This window comes from Artibeus jamaicensis, unplaced genomic scaffold (assembly GCF_021234435.1).
Source record: "Artibeus jamaicensis isolate MK-2021 breed Jamaican fruit bat unplaced genomic scaffold, CSHL_Jam_final scaffold_537, whole genome shotgun sequence".
NCBI lineage: Eukaryota > Metazoa > Chordata > Mammalia > Chiroptera > Phyllostomidae > Artibeus > Artibeus jamaicensis.
In genome coordinates, this window is record NW_026522047.1 from 4,769,622 (window position 1) to 4,790,014 (window position 20,393).

The 20,393-nt window shown below is 51.5% G+C and overlaps 1 protein-coding gene across 9 annotated transcripts in view; it reads left to right on the forward strand.

Moving 5' to 3' along the window:
* Positions 1-20,393, forward strand: part of BLTP1 (bridge-like lipid transfer protein family member 1) — a 115,456-nt gene that overhangs the window by 53,101 nt on the left and 41,962 nt on the right. For 8 of the 9 annotated variants that reach the window (XM_037129905.2, XM_053658670.1, XM_053658674.1 and 5 more), the window contains exons 38-52: positions 1,063-1,214; positions 1,603-1,753; positions 1,898-2,050; positions 2,744-2,984; positions 4,185-4,327; positions 4,777-4,996; positions 5,335-5,493; positions 6,723-6,898; positions 9,421-9,596; positions 10,538-11,244; positions 11,664-11,903; positions 12,335-12,428; positions 14,176-14,226; positions 17,696-17,902; positions 19,298-19,536. In XM_037129905.2, the coding sequence (XP_036985800.2) occupies positions 1,063-1,214; positions 1,603-1,753; positions 1,898-2,050; positions 2,744-2,984; positions 4,185-4,327; positions 4,777-4,996; positions 5,335-5,493; positions 6,723-6,898; positions 9,421-9,596; positions 10,538-11,244; positions 11,664-11,903; positions 12,335-12,428; positions 14,176-14,226; positions 17,696-17,902; positions 19,298-19,536 (3,109 nt within the window). The remainder of the gene's footprint in view (positions 1-1,062; positions 1,215-1,602; positions 1,754-1,897; positions 2,051-2,743; positions 2,985-4,184; positions 4,328-4,776; positions 4,997-5,334; positions 5,494-6,722; positions 6,899-9,420; positions 9,597-10,537; positions 11,245-11,663; positions 11,904-12,334; positions 12,429-14,175; positions 14,227-17,695; positions 17,903-19,297; positions 19,537-20,393) is intronic. The other variant, XM_053658671.1, reaches the window with a different exon arrangement.

The following is a 20,393-nucleotide window of genomic DNA, read 5'->3' on the forward strand; positions in this document are numbered from 1 at the left end:
GAGCTCCGGGTCCTATCGGGGGACCTCTCAGATACCGCTCCCCATGTGCCGTGTGCACCAAGATCCACTCGGGTTTTTATTCTTCCTCGCTTCCCATGTTGTGACAATTAGCTGCTTATTGTCTACTAACCCCCCTCTTTCTTTGAAATTTCTCATTCCTCAAGTCTGTCTTCTGTGTCCTCATACACCCACTGCCTGGCTTTCAGCCCTGTCTGGAGCCCACAGGCCAGGTGCATTTGAGAATTCAGGTGGTTTTCTTTCAAAAGAGAGGTAAATATGGGGTGTGTACGATATGTTTGTTACTTGAACTTCCAGCGAATTTGAGGCCGTTTCACCTTGAAATACTTAAGTATTTTTGCAGCACAATTTAAATCAAACTACCTAGTGGGATAAAGAGCTTCTCATCAGTCGGATTGGGTTTTGATGCCACAGGTGCAGAAAAGGGTTAGGTTTTCAGAGCGCCGTGGATTTCAGAATCACAGACAAGGGGGTGGAGTGCCTGCCTGCGCCCCCTCCCGTGACTGGGGCCTGGGATCCACCTGGTGTCATAACACGTGGGGTCGGGAGCTGTTTTGTGGGTGTTCTTCGTGCCTCGATCCCTCCACGGGAGAGTGCTGGTCTTTCCTTTATCGTGACCGGTGATATCTGAAAGTGAATCCAAGACCTCCAGCAGATGTCAAAGGCAGGAGACTTTTGTTTGTTTTCTAATACTCCACTCCTCACCTCCCTGCATTCTGAAGGGCTGTGGCTGCCCATAGTTTTCTGTTTCCCAGGACAGCTTTAGATGTGAGCGTGACCGAGGGTTTTCACAGAGTGTTGTTTGTCTGGACATGGGTTACAGTGGTACTGGTCATGGCTCTTTATTTGGCGGCTTGAAATATTCTGTGCTGTGGAAGATGGGGTTTAGTCGGAAGCAGAAGACCTTAATTCTGTCACTTACCTAGTCACTAGCTGGGTAACTTCTGGCAAGTTACAACACCTCTTTCTGTCACTTTCTTCACCTGGAAAAGAATAGCACTTCGAGTCCCTAAGCAGTAGTTCCAGGTGCTCTGTATTACGCAGGACGAAGGAGTCGAGTCTGATGACCTGAAGAAAGACGTGCCCCTCCTGCCGCCACCGCCCGACTCCTGCAGCATGAAGCTCACCATCCAGGAGATCTGGTTCAGCTTCGCGGCCCCCACCAACGTGCGGTCGCCAGCTCACGCGTTTTCTAGGTAAGGGGCCTGGAAAGTGTGCTGCTGTCACAGTCTCTTCATCTCAGCGACGTGCAGTGCTCTGTCACGTGTGTTTTGAGTCACCTTTCGGATAGGTCTAGTGCCAGGGCCACCCTGTCTGCCCGCCTCTCCCAGCTCAGATGCCGTTGGCGTTTGTCCGACATCATTTGTTTCCCAGGGCATTAGTTTTACATGTTGCCCTGCCACGAACTTTTCATTTTTCTCACCTCTAATAGGCTCTTTTATATTTCTTCTTTTCTATTATCTGGTGGTCAAAAGGAAAATAATTTTGTCTAAACAAAATAGCCACTAAGTACAGTAGATAAGGAAAATTGTTTGAAATACAATCTTGACATTTGTCTTACAAATTCCTAAAATACACCTGAAGGCAGCTGAACCTTCTGAGCACGGCGACCCCTGCTGTTGGTGCCTGGCTCGTTCCCATCGATCAGCTGAAGTCGGCCTTGAACAAGCTGGACACAGAGGGGACGCTGCGAGTCTGCGCCGTGATGGGCTGCATCATGACTGAGGCGTTGGAGGTAGGTCCGCAGCATCCAAGGCGGACCTGGAGCTTGCATTGAAAATGACCCTGGTCTTTTCAACGCAAGCTGCGATGCCAGATAGCCTCTGTTTGTGTCGTCCTGAGTACATCATTCTGAGCCTGTTATTTTGCTTTGTTTCAGAATAAAAGTGTGCATTTTCCCCTAAGAAGTAAATACAACAGACTGACAAAAGTTGCCCGCTTTCTCCAAGAAAACCCTTCGTGTTTGCTGTGCAATATACTCCACCACTACCTGCACCAGGCCAATTACTCCATCATCGATGACGCCACCATGGTCAGTGACCGGGACACATGTGGCTCCAGAGAGGCCTCTGCCATCAGGGACCATTGACCCACGGGGCGGGAGAAGCATGTGGGCAGTTAGAGGAAGAGTGCAGGTAGCCACGCAGGCTGCGGGGGGCGGGCGGCGTGAAGTGTTAGAAGATGTGGTCATGGGTGAGACTTGTGGGGTTGGAGTGTCGAGTAAGCAACCGGTCAAGGATGGGTCCTGGAGAAAACTGAAGTTAAAGGAGCTGGGGAGGGAATGGAGAACCGGGAAAGGGCGTCTTGGAAGCCAAAGGTGTAGTGACTTCCAAGCAAGAGAGTCATCTCCAGAGTGGGACATCACAGCAGCATTTCAGCACAAGGGCTTTCTGATGACCGAGGGGGGATGACGTGGTTGTACAGAGGAGTTCGGTGAGCCTCTGCCTGTGAAAAGCTCTTCATAAGGCAGCGATGGTCAGGGGTCAGGGCTGCAGGCGGCCTCTGCCCTTCACCAGCTGCTGTCAGCAGAGCTACCCGGGGCCCTTCGCCAGGTCAGGGGTCGGTGGGTCCGTGTTGTTCCAGGCCAGCCTAACATCTGAGTTCTGGTCTCACCATTTCTGAGTGGCAGTTACGAGACCTAAGTGACTCAATGCTGCAAAGCGCTTTGGGGAGAACTATGGTTGCTGTAGTGAGGTGACAGCTCCTCACACCCTTGTCATCACAGAGCGACGGGCTTCCTGCCTTGGTGACCTTAAAGAAAGGCTTAGTCGCACTGGCCAGGCAGTGGATGAAGTTCATTGTGGTGACGCCGGCCTTCAAAGGAGTCAGCCTGCACCGGCCGGCCCGGCCCCCGCAGCCCCAGGCCACCTCGGACCCCGACCAGGAGGACGGGCTCGGGCTGGACAACGGAGGGGGCCTGCAGAGCGACACCAGCGCCGACGGGGCCGAGTTCGAATTCGATGCAGGTGACTGTAAACATTTAGCTGGTGACTTACGCACTTGGTAGCCTAGTGCAGGTAGCAATTGTAATGATTTGTGCCCCGAATTTAGAATTTGAATTTGTTATAGCTTAATTATATAAATATGATTTGTATTAGTCCAGGTAAATGGTAATAATATTGGAGTCTTACACTGATTTGATTCTCAATATTAATTTGTGTATTGTGGTAGACTTCTCCTGATCCATCCAGGACAGACAGTAGACACCTTCGCGTGACTAGAATATTTTGAGGGAAACATGTTAATTCTCTATTTAAAAATCATATTTGTCTCTCTGTCAGCTCGCCCTGTGCCACAGTGTCTGAAAGGGGCCTTTGACTTTCACCCAGGGCCTGTTTGAGCCTGACTTTATGTCACGTTTGGGGGCTTGGGCTCCGTCCAGGACTCTGTCAGCCTAGTGGCTTAGCACACGGGCTATGCGTGTGCATCTCACACACCTATGGGGCAGGACACACGTGGGCTCGCAGCTGTGAGTCTGCGAGCCAGTTTATTCTTGTGTTACTGTGAACTGATGACTATTAGCTCCCGCACCAACAACTGTGAACCCACAGTCGCCCCACCCTGTACGTACTCTAGTGCTTTTCAGAGTTGTTTTCACCGTTCTCATGAGAGCTGGGTTCTGCCCACTGCAATTTACCTTATGGTAGCTTGAAAAAATAATACCAGTGCCACAGGAAAAAGGCAGTCTGGAAATGAGAGCTTTCAGAACAGTGACATGTAACACTTCACCCAGATTCTCTGTTTTCAGAAACGTACATGTGATTCGTGAATGTTTTACAGCCTATGAGGAATAGGCTGTGTTTTATTTATTTTGACAAATTTCGAGTCTGCACAAAAGCTGAAAGATCAGTGTGGTGGGTGGGCCTCCTAATTAATTCCCTGCAAATGCGGGCGTCACTCTGAAAACCCCAGGCTCTCTGAGCTCAGCTGGACTGGTGTGGGGTCCCTCGCCAGGGGGCGGTGTGTGTGTGAGAGCGCAGGTGTGTGTCCCTCTCCCGAGGCTCAGTGAGGAGACAGGGCGGGACGAGTGAGGGGCGAAAGGAGGGGAGCGCAGGCAGCTCGCCAAGGAGCCCGTCCGCCCAGTGTGGTGGCAGCGCCAGGGCCGCCGGGCGGTGTTTGGGGGAGTGCCTGGCGCTCTGCAGCCGCTTACCGTCGGTCCGTTGCAGCCACCGTCAGCGAGCACACGATGCTGCTGGAAGGCCCGGCCAGCCGGCCACCCGCTGGTGGCCCGGGGCCTGTCACCGGGGCGGAGATCATGAGGAAGCTGTCCAAGACGCACACCCACAGCGACTCCGCGTTGAAGATAAAGGTACAGTTTCGCTGTTTTTAAGAGTTGTTTAGACTTGCGGAGAATACCCTGACTTTGGCTATCTCAAGTTTAAGTATTAGGTATCCACCATAAATATTTAAATTTGGTAAAAATAGTCTTTGTATGTTGAATTTTACATGATTGGTAACTTTTAGTGCACGCGTTTCTTTGCAAATTATATCACCGCAGTAACTAATATTGAGTAAGGACTACTTCAACTACCAAGCCTTAGGGTTCTCTTTTTAGTTCCATTGAATATTGTGGTCAATAAAGTAGAGTACTGAGAATGTCCATCACCTTGCGATTGTGCGTGACCAGCGTCCAGTTGGAGGCAGTGTGTGGTTCTGAGGACGGCGTTTCGTTTGGTGTGTGCGCCGCAGTGAGCACTGGTGGCGGTGCGGCAGCGGTGGTGCTGGCGTGTGAGGAAGAGCCTTGTGCTTCCTCTGCAGGGCGTGCACCCGTACCACTCTCTGAGCTACACCAGCGGGGACACCGCCACGGACTCACCGGTGCACGGGGGCCGCGCGGGGCCGCCGGTCAGGGAGAGCCCGCGCAAGGAGAGCCTGCTCAGCTGCCTGACCGGGAGCTTCCCGAGCCTGCACAGCCTCCTGGAGGGGACGCCCCAGAGGGGCGGCGCGGCCGGCAAGAGCAGCTCCTTGACCAGAACAGGTGGGCCCGGGCTGCTCGTGCGGGGGCACCGCGGCGGAGACAAGACCTGCGCTCGTGGGGCTAGAACTCCTCTGTCACCTTACACCTTGTATCTGAGAGAGGATTTGGGGAAACTTTGTTTAACCTCACTCTCCACCCAGGTGTGGCGTGGGGTGCTGTCTAGACCAGGCAACGATGAACCCCCGGCATAACGCATAAGCTGTTACGCCTCCGCGTCCGAATGCCAGTGTCGAGTGGGGCGTCTGGAAACGTCTGCGAGGACAGATGCCTTTTCACTTCTCGTTTTCCGCTCCTCAGCAGGTAAGCGGTGCTAACACTCAGCCACTCTCTCCGTTCAGGGAACGCTCTGGCCACGGACATGCTGTCGGAGCACCCGCTGCTGTCGGAGCCGTCCTCCGTGAGCTTCTACAACTGGATGTCCAACGCCGTGGGCAACCGAGGCAGCGTGGTGCAGGAGTCCCCGGCCACAAAGTCGGGGCACAACAGTCTTCCCACAGGTAGGGGCCGGTCGGTCCTGTCCCTCCACTGCCCGAGGGCTCCTGGGAAGGCCGGGCAGGGCCTGGTTTTCAGAGGATGGAAAGAAACCACAAACGCGTAAGCACCGTTCAGTTGAAACGGACCCGTTTGTGAAACACCTGGGAAGTTCTGCCGGTGAGGGAGTCGCGAGCAGCCACTCCATGCTCCCGTGCGAGTCGGACGTGTCAAATGGGAGAGCGCCCGTGATTTCAGGAGTTCAAAACTTCTGTTGGGTGTGGCTGGTTTAGTTTTCGAAATGCCAGAGGAGGCGGTGGTTTCAGTCCGTCCGGGCCTCTGCGGGCCGGAGGCTCCAGCGTGCGCACACCCTGGGTGGCTGCCTGGACACTAAGAGGGACAGAGTAAGATTCTCGTCCTCGACGAGGAAAAGAGACAAGGGCGGTCGATCGCTTTTTAAAAGTAGCTTCAGTAGTGAGAGGGCCGGCAGGGGATGGGGGTCTCTCCTGGAGCATGAGTGGAGCCAGCCCTCCTGTCCCAGTTTTTATGTTTTTCCAAATTCACTACATGCATGTATTTTTTTTTTTGGTAAAAAATACATTTTTTAAAGAATGTGTGAGGTAGCCTTCGATTCTAGTTACAGAAAGCAGATAAAATTAATCTGTGTCATGGCTTTTTGGATCACTAGTGAATGCTATTCAGACAGAAAAGACGATATTGTGAAAAGTGGTTGCTACGCAACTGCAAAGTCATTTTTCCTGCCGGAGTGTGACCACTTCTGCATCTGGACCCGATCTGGACGCTGACCGCCTCGGTCCTCTGCACCGCCTGGCTGAGGAAGGCGGACTGCTGATGCCGGGCCGGCGGCCACGCTTGGCCTGCCTGGTTTCCCTAGAAAGAGAGTTTCCGTTTCACGAGCACCAGAAAGGACCCTTCCATCTCTCACGGGCCCTCTGCCTGGCGTTGAAGGAGAAAGGGAGGAAGACAAGAGGGAGTGCCGTCCACGGGGCAGAGAGTTCGCAGGTGCGACTGTGGACGCCACCTGCACCCCCTCCCCCGCCCCCACACTGCTTGCCACCAGCTGCTGCACCTCTGCTCCTCCGGGCAGACTTCACATAGGAGGGTGACGGACAGTTCTGAGGATTTAGTGTCACTTGGCCTTATGTTAATCACGTCTGTTATCAATAAAGGGCCTGAAAGTGTTAACTCTTTTTTTAACAATTTAGATTTCATTCTCGAACATTTTTCCTGGTAGGGGTCGTGCCCAATCTTCCTACGATACCCTCGGCCTCAGACTTCAACACCGTACTGTCGAGCGAGCAGAACACCCTGGACGGGACGCACTCTCAGCACAGCACGAGTCAGGACGACGTGGCGGGCGTGGAGGAGGCCAACCAAGGCTTCCCTGCGGTCCAGCTGGCTGACGCACAGGTGAGCTGGCCCGCTGCTCCCTGGCCGTCGTGGCCTTCACAGGGCAGCTGCAAGCAGGGGCAGCTATTTCCAGCGGGCACCTTGGCATCGAGTGACAGCCTTTCTCTGAGCTTGTCCTCCTGGCATGGTGTCCATCCCATGGCCTTTGGTCTGCACGCAGCCTGGGGTGGCTATAAATGCGGCCCAACGCAAAATTTTAAATTCACCTAAAACCTTTTTCTGTTCATCAGTTTTCATTAGTGTTTGCGTATTTAATGTGTGGCCCAAGATGACGCCGAAAGGTTGGACCGTCCTGCCTTAGGGTCTTCAAAGAGTGCGTGGGTCAATGGACATTTACCCGTGTTCATTCCACAGAAGAGTGGCATGGCTGTGTATCTCACAGTAGCATCTGGCTGTTTGGAGATACAGATTGGCTACATCCCGAGACTGGAAAGATACATTTAGTCATGTCCGTGGTCTCTGTGCCGTGGGAGGACTTTCCAGTGAGCAGGGGGGAGGCACTGACGGTTCCCACCAGAGGAGTCACATGACTGGGCTCGCTGTGGGGAGCCGTGGGCTGGGGCAGAGACGAGGTGGGGGGGGCGAGGCCCTGCTCACCCCGACGGTGGCGAGGCTCTTAGCAGTGAGTCTTGTGGTGGCTTTGATGAGGTGAAGGAGGAATGGCGGGAAGGTCTTATTTAATGGGCCAAATGCGGAGAGCACAAGGCGAAATCTCTGACACGGTGTTAGTGTCGGTGGCCTGGAGGCGAGTGGCAGAGTGGGTCCTGGGCCAGAAGGCCGTTGTCTTCCCGGGACAAGGGAGACCGAGTGAACTTCTGCACTCAGGACGCCTTGTGGTGGCCCTGTGCCCAGAAGGAGGGCAGCAAGGCCCACGGGTAGACCCAGGTTCAGGGGGGATGAGCCCCGGTGGGGTACGGGGTCCTTTACAGAGAGACGCTGTCGACACAAAGGCTGCTTTGTCCTCTGAGTCTCTGGGATGGTGAGGACACCTCACGACCTTACCACCTATGGGTTAGTCTGCAAACGGGAGCTTCCGTTTTCTCCCCCAGGAGGAGGTAGTTTATGGTAAAACAGTTTCCAGACACTTAAGTCTTTGGGATTTACTTCTCCATGACCTCGTGCTTGTTTTGGGGACTCTCACTTTTTCTTAAAAGGGAAAATAGAGGAAGAGATAGTATATTCTGTTTTGTCCTTTATAATACATTCATTGCATTTATTACCATTCAATACACATTTTTAAAGTACTATGCTATGTTACATGTTAAACTCTAAAACACACCTGCCCCGTGAATATGAAGAGCTTCAGTGAAAACTGCGTGGAGTGACTTAGGTGTGAGTGGAGTGTGTGAGAGAGAGCTTACCACAGACTCCAGCCAGGGCTGCTCGGTGCTGAGGGTCTGGGAGGCGCTTAGGGAGGTTGGGGCTCCCCTGCGGCCATCGGGTCCTCTCCTCGCAGTGTCCTAGGCTGCTCTGCTCCAGGAGCAGAGGAGGGTTGGTCCGAAATGGACACAGCAAGAAAAGTGTGGGGATGCCGTGGAGATCACAGTCTGGGTGGTTGCTGAAGCTGAGGCTCAGCCAGGGCTGGGGGTGAAGGGAGCCACGGGACTCTTCCTGGAGTGGACGTGCTGGTCAGGTCGTCTGCAGGCCGCAGCCGTCATTCCAGGTGACGGGTGTGTCTCCCGAGGTTGCCGTCTGGAGTGTGTTCATTCTGTCCCTCATGGCCCAGCCTCCCCATCACGAGCACAGGGCTCACCTGGCAACAACTGAGAATGTGGACCGCTTCTCATCCCACAATGGCACTTGTCCACTTGCCCCACCGTGGCAGGGTTTTTAAGCCTCAGAAAGTGGCCCTTAAGGGAGTGTGTGCAGTGAATGAGACAAGGAGAGCATTGATTGACACCTGGACTGAGGATGTTTGAGATGGAGGGGGCGCCTGAGCAGCCAGAGCGATTGCTGTGAGTTGTTGAACCTGTGCTGTTGCTTCTGCTTAGGTTGGCTCTTGGTGACCATGAGCCTCAATCGCCTAGAGAGTTAACCAGGGGGATGTGTTTCCATAAGTATGTGTGACACCAAAAAGTGAAGGAAGTTCTTTGTCAAATGACTGTTATGACTAAGTGACACCATTTAAAAATAGGTCAGACACAACACAGGAAATTTTTTATATTGACATGGGAAGTTGGTGAACTTCTGTGAACTAATACACCAGATTTTTGTGGAAATGCAGATATTCACGCCTTTTTCAAAAGCAAGAAGAATGATTTAAGCAAACTCATAATTTTATTTTCCTTGTATTTTCAGATGCTCAGGCAGCACTGAGTAATCCTTGTCCTAATGATTCATTTGCAGACAGAAGGTGCTCGGCAGCAGGGTTCAGTTCTAAGTGAGATGAGCGCTCTGCTCACTGCAGAAGGACCTCCTCTGTGCCTCACGCTACATGCTGTGAACTGGGGCGGGGGGAGCAAGCAGCCCCGGGTTGTGACGAGCCACAGATTGTGCTCCTGTGGACGTCTTGTGTCTTCCAGGTCGTTTTCAAGCCTCTGCTGAGCCACACGGGGATCCAGTCACAGGACGCGATGCCGCTGTGCTACCGGATGTACTTTGGAGAACACCTGTCGTTCTCAGGGACGCTGGACTGCCTCAGGGCGGACATCGTGGACTCGGACACAGCCAAGGAGAGGAAGGGCAGGAGGGCAAGAAGGTGCCTAGTGTTGCTGTCCGCACATAGAGTTCTGTACAGGAGCTGGGGTGCTGGTTTGTTCTTAACTCCGCTGTCTCCTTGTGCCAATGAGAAACCCATTTTACTGTCCTGGTGAGAAGGCAGTGTCCCTTTAATGAGGAGCACGGCCGCACCGGCAGTGCGAGACCCACTCCCAGGCCACTCCTGGAGCACGTGAGCACCCCGAGAGTTCGCCGTGTGCCTGTGGCGGTGTCGGCGCTCAGAGTTCCGTGTCTACTGCACCGGCTGCACGTTCGCAGTCTCGCAGGTTGTAGTTTATGCATCTCACGTGGAGTTTATTCCTGACCTCCTCGCTGAGCCTGCCTGCGGCAGGAGCCGTTCTGTCGGGGCAGAGTAGAGGTCGCGTGAGCGCTGCAGCTAGTGTGGGGAGAGTTAGGGGCCGTGTTTTACTGTCAGTCTCTGTCTCAGATGGTTCTGGAGTTTCCTCACTGTTCTCCTAGGAAAGAATGTGCCTACCAACAGGGTTTGGCTAATCTTTTGTGAACTTGAATTTCACTTTGGGTCTTGCTAAAGTGGACAGGAGTAATAGAATATGGACATAGGTTTTTTGCCGTGTGCTTGGTTTCATCCAATTCATGCTTTTGCAAGGAGGTAAGTTGATCTTTAATTGACCTTGAATTTCAGTACCGTCTTGAGGTATCATCGGAGGCAAGGAAAATTGTTTTCAGTACCTCACTGATACTGTTAACCGAAGTCTGATTCTGACTAGTCAGAGCAAGAACAGGGAAGGACTAAAGCCCAGTTTCCTGCTTACAATAGTGTGGCTTAGTGAAAAAAGTAAATTCTACTTGCTTTCATGCTTAAAATTATTTAAATGGCTTGGAGATTATTTTGCTAATAAATTAATAAGTGTACAGTTCTAGAAGAGACGAAATAAAACCCCTTTATTTCCTCAATTTTAGGCAGGGCCACGTGAATCTTCCTCCGCTGGAGTTCAAACCCGCACTGAGGCTGGAGACCTTCGGCCTCAGTGCGGTGGTGATGGAGAAGTCCGCGTGTGCCCCACGGAGCTCCGCCAGCGCACTGTCCTTCCACGACCTGGGCAAGCGCCACTACAGCACCTTCCACTGCAACTTCACCGTCTCCTGTCAGTCCATCAGCCAGCACGTGGACATGGCCCTGGTGCGCCTCGTCCACCAGTTCAGCACCATGGTCGATGACATCAAAGCCACGCAGACGGACATCAAGCTGAGCAGGTACACAGCGGGGTCCGCTTCGCCAACGCCCACCTTCAAGACCAGGAAACACCGGGACTTCCGCTCCTCCGACTTCAGCCGCAGCTCCCGGGGAAGTCTCAACGGTGGCACCAGAGTGAATAACACCAAGAACAAACGGACCAGCAACGAGAACAACAAAAAGGAGTCTCGGAACAAAAACTCCTTGGGACGGTCCGAGAGAAGGACTTCCAAAGTGTCCCGGAAGGGCTCCAAGGACGTGGCGGACCACGTGGCGATCCCCATGGACGACTCGGACTCCATCACCGTGTCGGAGCAGAGCGAGCCCTCCGCCGAGTGCTGGCAGAACATGTACAAGCTGCTCAACTTCTACTCCCTCATCTCCGACCCGACGGGCATCCTGGAAAAGTCTTCCGAGGCTTTTGGACCTGCAGGTGATGGCTCTTTCTATGCTTTCACGATTTCTGTTTGGAACCGCAGAGCTACTAAGAGAGGCCTCAGGTTGCTCCCACTTTCTTCTTTCTTCAAGCGACGAGCAGGTGATGGAGATGCCCAGCAGGGGTGGGCACCACAGGGGGGGCAGTCATGATGCTCAGACCCCACCATCCGCCTCCGGCCCCCTAGCCCGGGTACAGCGGGAACAGCCCGAGTCACACAGGCCTGCCCGCTGATCCCAGATGCTGCTCTTGGCTTTCAGGGTGGCCAAGGGGCCCGTGGGAGACGGGTGAAGTTATCTTATGGGGATGAGGAGGGCGAGAGCTGGTCAGGAGGGTGACGGAAACTTGGGGAGGCGCGTTTGGAGTGTCCTGTCATGCCGCCGTTCTCACCCGCCCGTGTCCCCTTGCTCATGCAGGCGTGCGGAGCCCGACGGAGCCGGCCTGCAGAGTGGTGTTCGAGAACGAACAGGACAGCAGCAGCATGACGAAGCGGAAGCGCAGCTTGGTGACAGCGGAGCCCCAGCACGTCACCCTGATCGTGTTCGGGATCGGCATGGTGAACCGCACGCACCTGGAGGCAGACATCGGCGGGCTCACCATGGAGTCGGAGCTGAAGCGCATCCACGGCAGCTTCACCCTGAAGGAGAAGATGAAAGGTGTGTGCTCCGCTCGCACTGCGGCCGCCCTCGCTGGTCAGGGGCCGGCCCGCTCCCGGCCCGCAGAGCTGGCCTGGGCACGTTCTTTCTGCCGTTCTTTCTGATTTTTAAAAAACTCCAAGTGTTCTGCATTGAGTGTTCCTTCTGGGTTAAAATGTCATCAGGCTGTGTGATGCCGTTAGGACCTGGGATGCGTGAGTGGTGTGTTCAACTGTGCATTTAGCATTATTCAATTTCAATATATAGTGTATATGGATATATGAATATATAGAATTAGGACTTCAAGGAAATTCTTAAAAGTAGTTTCAAAATGTAGTTTAAATTTTATCACAACTTTAAAATTATCTTTTGTCACCAAACATACTGTAACTAAAATGCATTTTTACTATGAAGTTCCAGAATTCACATAATAACTTTTTATCGCACTTCAGACGTTTTACATCAGAAGATGACGGAGACCTGTGCCACTGCGCACGTCGGTGGCGTGAACATCGTGCTGCTGGAAGGGATCACTCCGAACATACAGTGAGTGCGCTGCTGGTGCTCCTTCCTGTCTCAGGTCTGTTTGCCACAGTGTTTCAGGAACGGGAAGTTAGTTCATTGGCTAAATCTCACACCCTGTGAGTCTTGATATTTGTACACTTAGTGGTGTAGGTACTGCAGTTCTGTTTTTTACTACCTCACTTTCCCCCTAAAACATTGATTCCTGGGGCGTTGTAAGGTTGTGTATCAAGAAAAGTGATTACAGTACAAATTTTGGTTGAACATATAAGATGCAGAAGTTCACGCAATTCAAATAGTTCAATGAAATTACAGTCAAAGGATGCAGACTCTCGATTTTACATTAAATAGTTATTACCCATATTCATGCTGGGTTTTAAAACTTCCTCTTGCCATTTCGCCTTGAAATAATCTAACGGCAGTGCCCACGAGCCCTTCTCATTGTGCAGGTAAGCTTCTTATATGCCGCTTACCTTCCACGTCACTTCTTGTGACCCTTTGTCCTTTTCCTACGAGCCCTATTCCTGGATCTGTTCAGAATCGCTCTGGCAGCGGTCACCTGTGCACACGATAGACCCCTCATCCGTCACCTGTCTGCGAAACCGCCGACTCGGTTCATACCACGTGGCAGGGCGTTCCCAGCTTCCTTTCACTGGAGCAGCTTCATCTCGTGATCACAAAATATGTATAGGTTGGATTTTGAGAACTTGCTCTTAAGGTTGTAACTAGTTATTGTTGTCCCAGGAAATTCCTATCATGCCCTCTTTACTGAGTAAGGAGCGGATTGGTTCAGCATTACAAAAGGTAAATATTAGTCGTATATGGACTAGTTACAGGCCTAGTCGTAGTATTTTAAACATGGATAACGTGATCGCTGTCTTGGGGAGCATTTCCCGCAAGGGAAGTGTAAGTCTTGCTGGGCAGTTTGGACTTGTGACCTCAGGACCGAGGAGAACACATTTCACTCCGGTGGCTGGGAGAGACGACAAGCCCTTTCCTGACCATGCCTATGGGGGAGGGACTGTCGAGTAACAGCGACGCCCTTCGGAAGCACCTGCTGTGGGCCAGGAGCCTCTCAGAGGTTCCTCCTGTCCTCTGACTGGGGTTCATCCCCACTGCCGACCCGCACATAGAGATTCGCCAGAACCCAAGGGTTTGCCTAAAATGCTTCGCTCTGGACAGGAGGCCTGGACTGCCCTCCTGGCCGCGGGCCCTGCCACTTTTGCAGAGTCACCTCTTACCAGGGCTGCACAGCCCCCTGGGCTGTGAGTGGGAGCACCTGGCCCCTCCACTCTTCCTAAGGGAACCGGGTCTGTGGCTGTCCCTCCTGTCGTGTCCCCAAGTCTCGCTGCACCTCATGTGTCTGCGGTCTGCCAACTCTGCGGAGAGTGGCACACGCAGTCTCTGAGCTTGCAAAACACGGTTGTAAAATGGATTTTTAGTAGTAGTAGATTGCTGGTTGTTTTTCCTTTTACAAAGAAAACAAGAAAGATCTCTTAACTTTCGGGTTTGAAAAACAAAAGGTAGGATTCACTGCCAGATTCTAGCAGTGGTAAGTGTTTCTGGGTTTATTCTTAGGCTTTTTATCTCCAGCTTTAATTAAAAGGAAACAACTAAAAAATTAGTTTCAAAGGTTCTTTGAAGGAAAATGTTAGAAGTGGGAAATAAGAAAAACTTTCCAGGTGCTGGGTCATATTGTAACTGATTTATGCATGAATGTTCACCTGCATCCTTTTTGTTTTCCTGCTTTCCCTTGCATCTTCGTCTGTAGACTGGAGGATTTCCCTACATCTCCTACAAGCACAGCCAAACAAGAGTTTCTGTATGTTTCATTACTCTTTTTCATGGGTTTTGTGATTGACTAAGTATTGAGTAGTTTTAGAGATAATATTACCTGCATGGCTGTGGATGTATGTAGTTAGTTATTGTTTTGTAGTTTCAATGTAGACCCTGTCATAGACTAAAGCTTACTGGCGTTCCAGGAGAATGCACAGGCAAGAGCTGCCTTTTACAGGGGCTGCTATTAAAGTTTCTGCTATCACGTGTCCCTGTTCACGGTCAACGTGGTGGCAGAAGCTAAAGTGTTTCCCTTTGCAAAAGATCCTTCACTGATTGCATAAGTAGTTATTAAAACACTAACAATGAAAATGCCTACATATCTCAACCTTAAGATTCTGTATTTTAAGATGAGGAGCGTGTTCTGCCCTCCTGACAGATTCCATGTGTGGCTCCTTCTACATGTGCTTCTGTATTTTGAGTGCCTTGTTTGTCTCGTGTGCATGTGATGTGTTGTAGCAGTGAGCCGCACTGAGTGCCAGATGTGAAGTGTTGCAGTCTCACCACCACAGCAGTCGGCTGTGTTACTTAGTACTGGCTGTTTCCTTGGACATTTTCTGTAAAATCCGAACATGCTGAGTAAAATGTATGAATCTGCATATTGAGTTCCATGGTGGTGAGGTCATAAGGGTATAAGAGTATAAAAATATCATACCTGGTGACATTTGTTTCATGCATATTTAATAGGCCATAGACAGAATGTCAGTTACCAACCCTTTGTTGGGGTTAATGTGATGTATGTCACACTATCGGCCAATTAGAAATATTAATAAAGAATAAATGCACTAATGTTAGAGAGATGATTATTTTCTAGAAATCACTCTTCCATATTAGTGTCATCTTCATAGGCACTGAAGACAACCTAATGCACGTAAGTAGTCACAGCAGCTGAAGAAGGTTTATTGTGTCCCTTCTGTCACTCAGTTATCTGGATGTAGAACAAGAACAATTAATAGCTACGTGGCTGTGAAAGAGGGTGTTTTTACCCCCCCCCAGGGTTTCCCACTGAGAAAGTTAGCATGGGAGGCACAGTTGCCAAGTGGGAAAGAAAGTTCCAGTGACTTTAACAGTTGAGTGAACAACCTGTGATCACAGTACCAGGCCCCAGCACACAGCTGAAGCGAGGCTGGCAGCATGAATCAGTCTGGCTCCTTGTCCTGCCCTCGGGCTTGGGCACCCATGCTCACAGGGGTGGGCCGGGGTGGGCCGGGGTGGGGGTAGAGGCAGTGAGACCCCAGCGAGAATCCTTGAGTCATTCTCTCACCCTGCTGCACTGGCAGGGGTGCCTGGCCTGTCTCGAAGGCCCCACTGTCTGGACACAGACGGGGAGGCACCCTGGCCACAGCAGCGAGGCTCGCCGTGGGGCCAGGGGACCAGACTCACTGTCGGGGAGTTCTACAGCCCCTGGTCCCTTGCCACAAACTTTTCGTGCTGATGAGGCTCCCCTTGTCTTCTCGTTAGTGGGGCTTCCTGGTGCCTTTGCCGTGCAGAAGTCTCGCACACGGCAGCTTCGGCTCGAGTGTCGTCCTCCTTGAAGACCAGGCACCACTTAGGAGTTGGCAGCTCCTACGGGCAGCTTGAGAAGCGCTTAGTTCCTCACCCTGGGTCTCTGACCCCTTTGACGAGAGTTGCCCAGGTGTCCTCTGCCATTTCTGGCTCAGTGTGATGAAAGTGGGACTGGCACATCCCCCAGCAGTGCCACCCCCGTGGGTGCGGTGGGCTCGTGGTGATGACCACACGTAGCCCGAGTCCCCGACAGCAGCATTTGCACCAGAAGTGCCACAGCGGGACCTGCAGCAGCAGGGCCGTCAGTCCCCTTGGCCTTCTGTCCTGGCTTCTGGCACACGATTGAAAACCCAGTGTTAGGGATGTGTTTACCTGGTCCAAAGTAGTAGTCAAGCAGGTTGCCATGGATGACGAGGGTAAAACAGTGAGATCGCGCTTCTTGACCATCTTGATAACGAGACAGACTTCTTTGCAAATGCATGTTGAGTTTCATCCAGTAGGTGGTGCAGTTTACAAGTAGAGAGCCATTTCCATTTTAGCATTGTGGAAGTGTGTCCTAGCTGATGTTGAAATTGAATTTAAAAGGAAATATCATGGATGATTAACAGTTGCTTTATTCACTATAATAGGTCAGAAAGGATTAAAAAATTCAGTGAGTAGATGGCCTCCCAGAACGGGGCCAGCCCTTGGTGCTGGCCAGACCAATTACGCAGAATCTTCTTCTCTTTCTAGTCAGTGATTGTCTCTGGGAAATAGTCATCTTTGCAAACAAAAGCAATTTAGTTCTCTGTGGCCACTTGTGAATTTTATATAATACCTGGCTTTCACCATTTGTGGACAGTCGAGACCTCTGACACAGCCACCCTTCGTCCTCTTGGGGTTTACTCTCACAGCCCCTCCATGTGGGGGCTGATCCTTTAGGTCCTTGAGACTATAAGCAGATACTCAGTGAACCCTCTCAGCCTAAGTGGAGAGAGATGCCTGGCAACCGACATGGGTTAACACGAAATGGCATTTTGTGCTAAATTTACTTATCTTCAAGCATCCTTGCCCGTTTGAAAGATAGTGTTCAAGTTAGAAACAGACCTTTCCGGGGCAGCTTACCTAGGGGAGCCTCTCCCTGGTGTCACATTGCCTAGTGGGACTTTGTCACATGTCCCACTGTGCATGGGGCCTCTCCCAGGCTGTCTGCCTGAGTCCCCAGCTGCCGTGGGCAGCCTCATCCTTCCTTCTGCTTGTTCATTCCTTCTGCTTGTTCATTTCACACCCTCCAGGGACAGCGTATCACGCTGAGGGTGCTGTTCCGGCCCCTGGGGAGAGGGGACGGGAGACCGAGGCAGCGCAGCCCCACGCGTGTCCGCACCAGGCCAGCCTTCTCACCGAGGGGCAGTGACCCTCCTCGGTGGGACTTCCCACAGCTCTCCGTCACTCACTGGGAATAGAAAATCTAAGTTAATTTCTTCCTTTCTGCTGATTCCTCTTAATATGTTTTAACATATTAGATGATTATTAATTTCCTCGATTCGATTTTAAGAAATATATTGAGCATTTTTATCTTTCTATAGTCGGTGTCTATGTTTTATTAGTGGTTGTACACAGATCCCAAAAATAGGTTAGAGAAGAAAATGGAGCCCTAAGTAGAGAAAAAATGGAAACAGAGTTTTGTGTGTCGCGTGCGTGTAACGTGTCAGTGTCCGTGCATTCACTCACATGTGGCCACAGACCTCTGTGAAAGTAGAGTATTTGGTGTGTCTAGCAAACATTGTAAGATAAGTGTATTTCAACATTTGGGGGATACTTGTTTCTTCAGTAAATGATTTAGATGCGTGAAAAATCTGAGGTCGTTTAGTTCAGTAATTTAACAGCATTTGTCTTGCTCTCTGAACTACTTTCTATGAAATTTCCCCGCACGTGGCTGCATTTCAATGGCCCTCCGTCTCTGTGACTAGGACCGTCGTCAAGTGCAGCATCGCCAAATCCCAGGCCCTCTACAGCGCCCAGCGGGGCCTGAAGACGAGCAACGCCGCGGTGCTCAGAGTCGGCGCCGTCAGCGTCAACATCCCCCAGCACCCCGCCACCTTGCACAGCATGATGGTCCGGAGCTCTCACCAGCTGTCAAAGCAGATCTCCGACCTCATCAGACAGCCCTCCACCGTGTAAGCCCTGCCGTCAGGCCTGTCCCCCTGTGGCGGCACTTCGGGGCCTTCCCTGCTGTGTGAACAGGGGTCGGGGGTGGGGCAGGTTTCACCCATGGAGCGACCCGGTGGATGTGGGGCCGGTGGGAGGTAGGCAGGCGTGTTCGTGGGTAATGCTGGATGTCACATGGGGACCCGTCACAGCTGCCCTTGTCAGTGTCCCTGTTGCTCAAAGCCGAAGGGGTCCTAGTGCCGTGCGGGCATCGTCAGAGTGAACTGACAAAGTCTTGGACTGTGTCAGTCCTTGTGTGCCTTGAACTCACAGACACGTGTGACTGCATGGGCGTCCGGGAGCTCGGTGGCCATTTGTGTCCCGTGCATGGCTTCGGCTGTCCTTCCTGTGAAGTCAGGGCACAATCCCGCCACATAAGCGTTGTAAAGGGCAGCGATTCGGACCTCGGTGCGCTGACCTCCCTTCCCTGGGCCGGCAGCCCTTGTTCATGGGGCTGTGTTGCTGACTTAGTGGTTCCCAAAGCTGTAGCTGATGAACAACCAGGAAAAATGTGTTTTCCTTGTGTTTCCTTTTCTGTGGCCTCTAAGGTAAAACAACAACAGAAAAACAGTGTGTTTTCTGATGGTGCCCTGAAGCAGTGCTTTTACTAGCTGTTCTGTCTAGATCTTTACTTCTAATACAATATTAACTCACATCTGAAGTTGCCCTAGTAGTAGTAATTTGAATGCTTCTCCTGCTAACGGAATTTGGAATCCAGAATGTGTGCAGGAGCTTTGATTTAGAGCACTCTGAGCAATTTTCTTTAGTGCACTGTGTGGCCCACAAAGTGTGACAGTTTCGAAATGAGACCCTCGAGCCAGGCCGACTGAGTCCAAGTCCTGGTTTCACCACTTTCCAGCAGTCCTTCTTCATGTGCAAAGCGGAGGTAACAGTGTCTGCTCAGAGGGTTTCGTGAGATAAATGAACACGTGATCGAAACACCCAGCACACAGAAGAGTCCCTGGCACACGTAAGCGCCCAGTTCTTGTGGGTGTTGGTGGTGGCTCCGTTCTCAGGTGTGGTCGCAGTAGTTGCGGCCACAGTGGTGGTATGCACCCCCATCAGCACACTGCAGGCGTGGGGTTCCGAATCAGACACGCCTGAGTCTGGACCCCAGTTTCACATCGATGACAGGAAGGGCCTTGGCGTTACAGTGTTGCAGTTTATCTTGGTGCTGCTTCTGTTAGGTTACCGCTCCAAATCATCATTTTTCAATGGCTGTTTCCAGGAATGTGATCTGCATTAGGAAGACAATGTCTGTTCACAGTATATTTTTCATTAAGAACTCTAATAACTTTATATAATAACTGTATAACACAGGATACACTTCTGAATCTTTTTATTTCTTTATTTTTGCTCTGTAGCCCACAGCCAGTAAAAGAAGACATCGCAACCCCTCTACCTTCTGAAAAAACCCCAACGAGTGTTAATCAGACGCCTGTGGAGACAAATGAGTTTCCTCAGCTGCCGGAAGGCTTGGAGAAGAAGCCTCTGGTCCTGAAGTTCAGCACGATGCTGGATGGCGTTGCCCTTGGGGCCGCACTGCTGCCCTCCCTGCGGGCCGAGTACAAGACGGGCCGGATGCGGAGCCATGGGATGACAGGTAGCACCGCCCATGCCCCGTCTCGGGGTGGCGCTCTTGCGGGGTCAGCAGCCGTTTGACGAAAGGGCCGACTTGGTTTTGTAGCTGTTACATGAAAATTGAAATAGTTTTAATCAAAGTACTTTTAAATGTCATTAGTGACTCTCCTCAGTTGAGTACAAACCATCAGTCCCCTCATTGATGACCACCGTGGGCCTGTCATCTGAAGTCTTTAGAGGTCGTTTCTCCAACTTAACGTGAAGCTGGAGAAATTTCTACACCTATCAGTTCCCATTGTTTGAATGCGTGCCTTCAGCTCAAATTAGAGGTCATCTGACTTCTTTAGAATAGCTGCTTCTATAAGGTTTTGTGATCCTCACGTTCCTGCCCCAAAGTTCTTTGCTGTTATGTTTTCATCTAAAATGTGTCATATATACAAGTTAAAATTACATACACAGTGTAAAGGGTAATAAAGAACTGCAAGTTTATCAGTTTGCTGAAAGTTAGGAAGTACCCAACTTGCAGTCGCCTTCAGGGAGTTCTGCTGCTGCCAGGCGGTGCTGCCCCTGGCTGCCGGGGCCCCCACTGCCGTGAGCTTCCTTGGCTCTCCTGTGCGGTCTCTCACACTCACTCACACACACACACTCATGAGCCACCGAGAGTCTGTGCTGCCTGTTCTGAACTCCATTTACACGCAATCTCATTTACGTTTTTTTCGCTCAGAATATTTTTTGCTGTACATTTTGAGTAAGGTTCGTCTGTTTGCGTATGTGATGTTCATTCATTTTTCACTGAAATATAGTGGTTCATTAAGTGGTTGTACCACAGCTGACGTGTCCGTTTTGCCCCTGATGGACCTCTGGCCCATTGTGCATTTT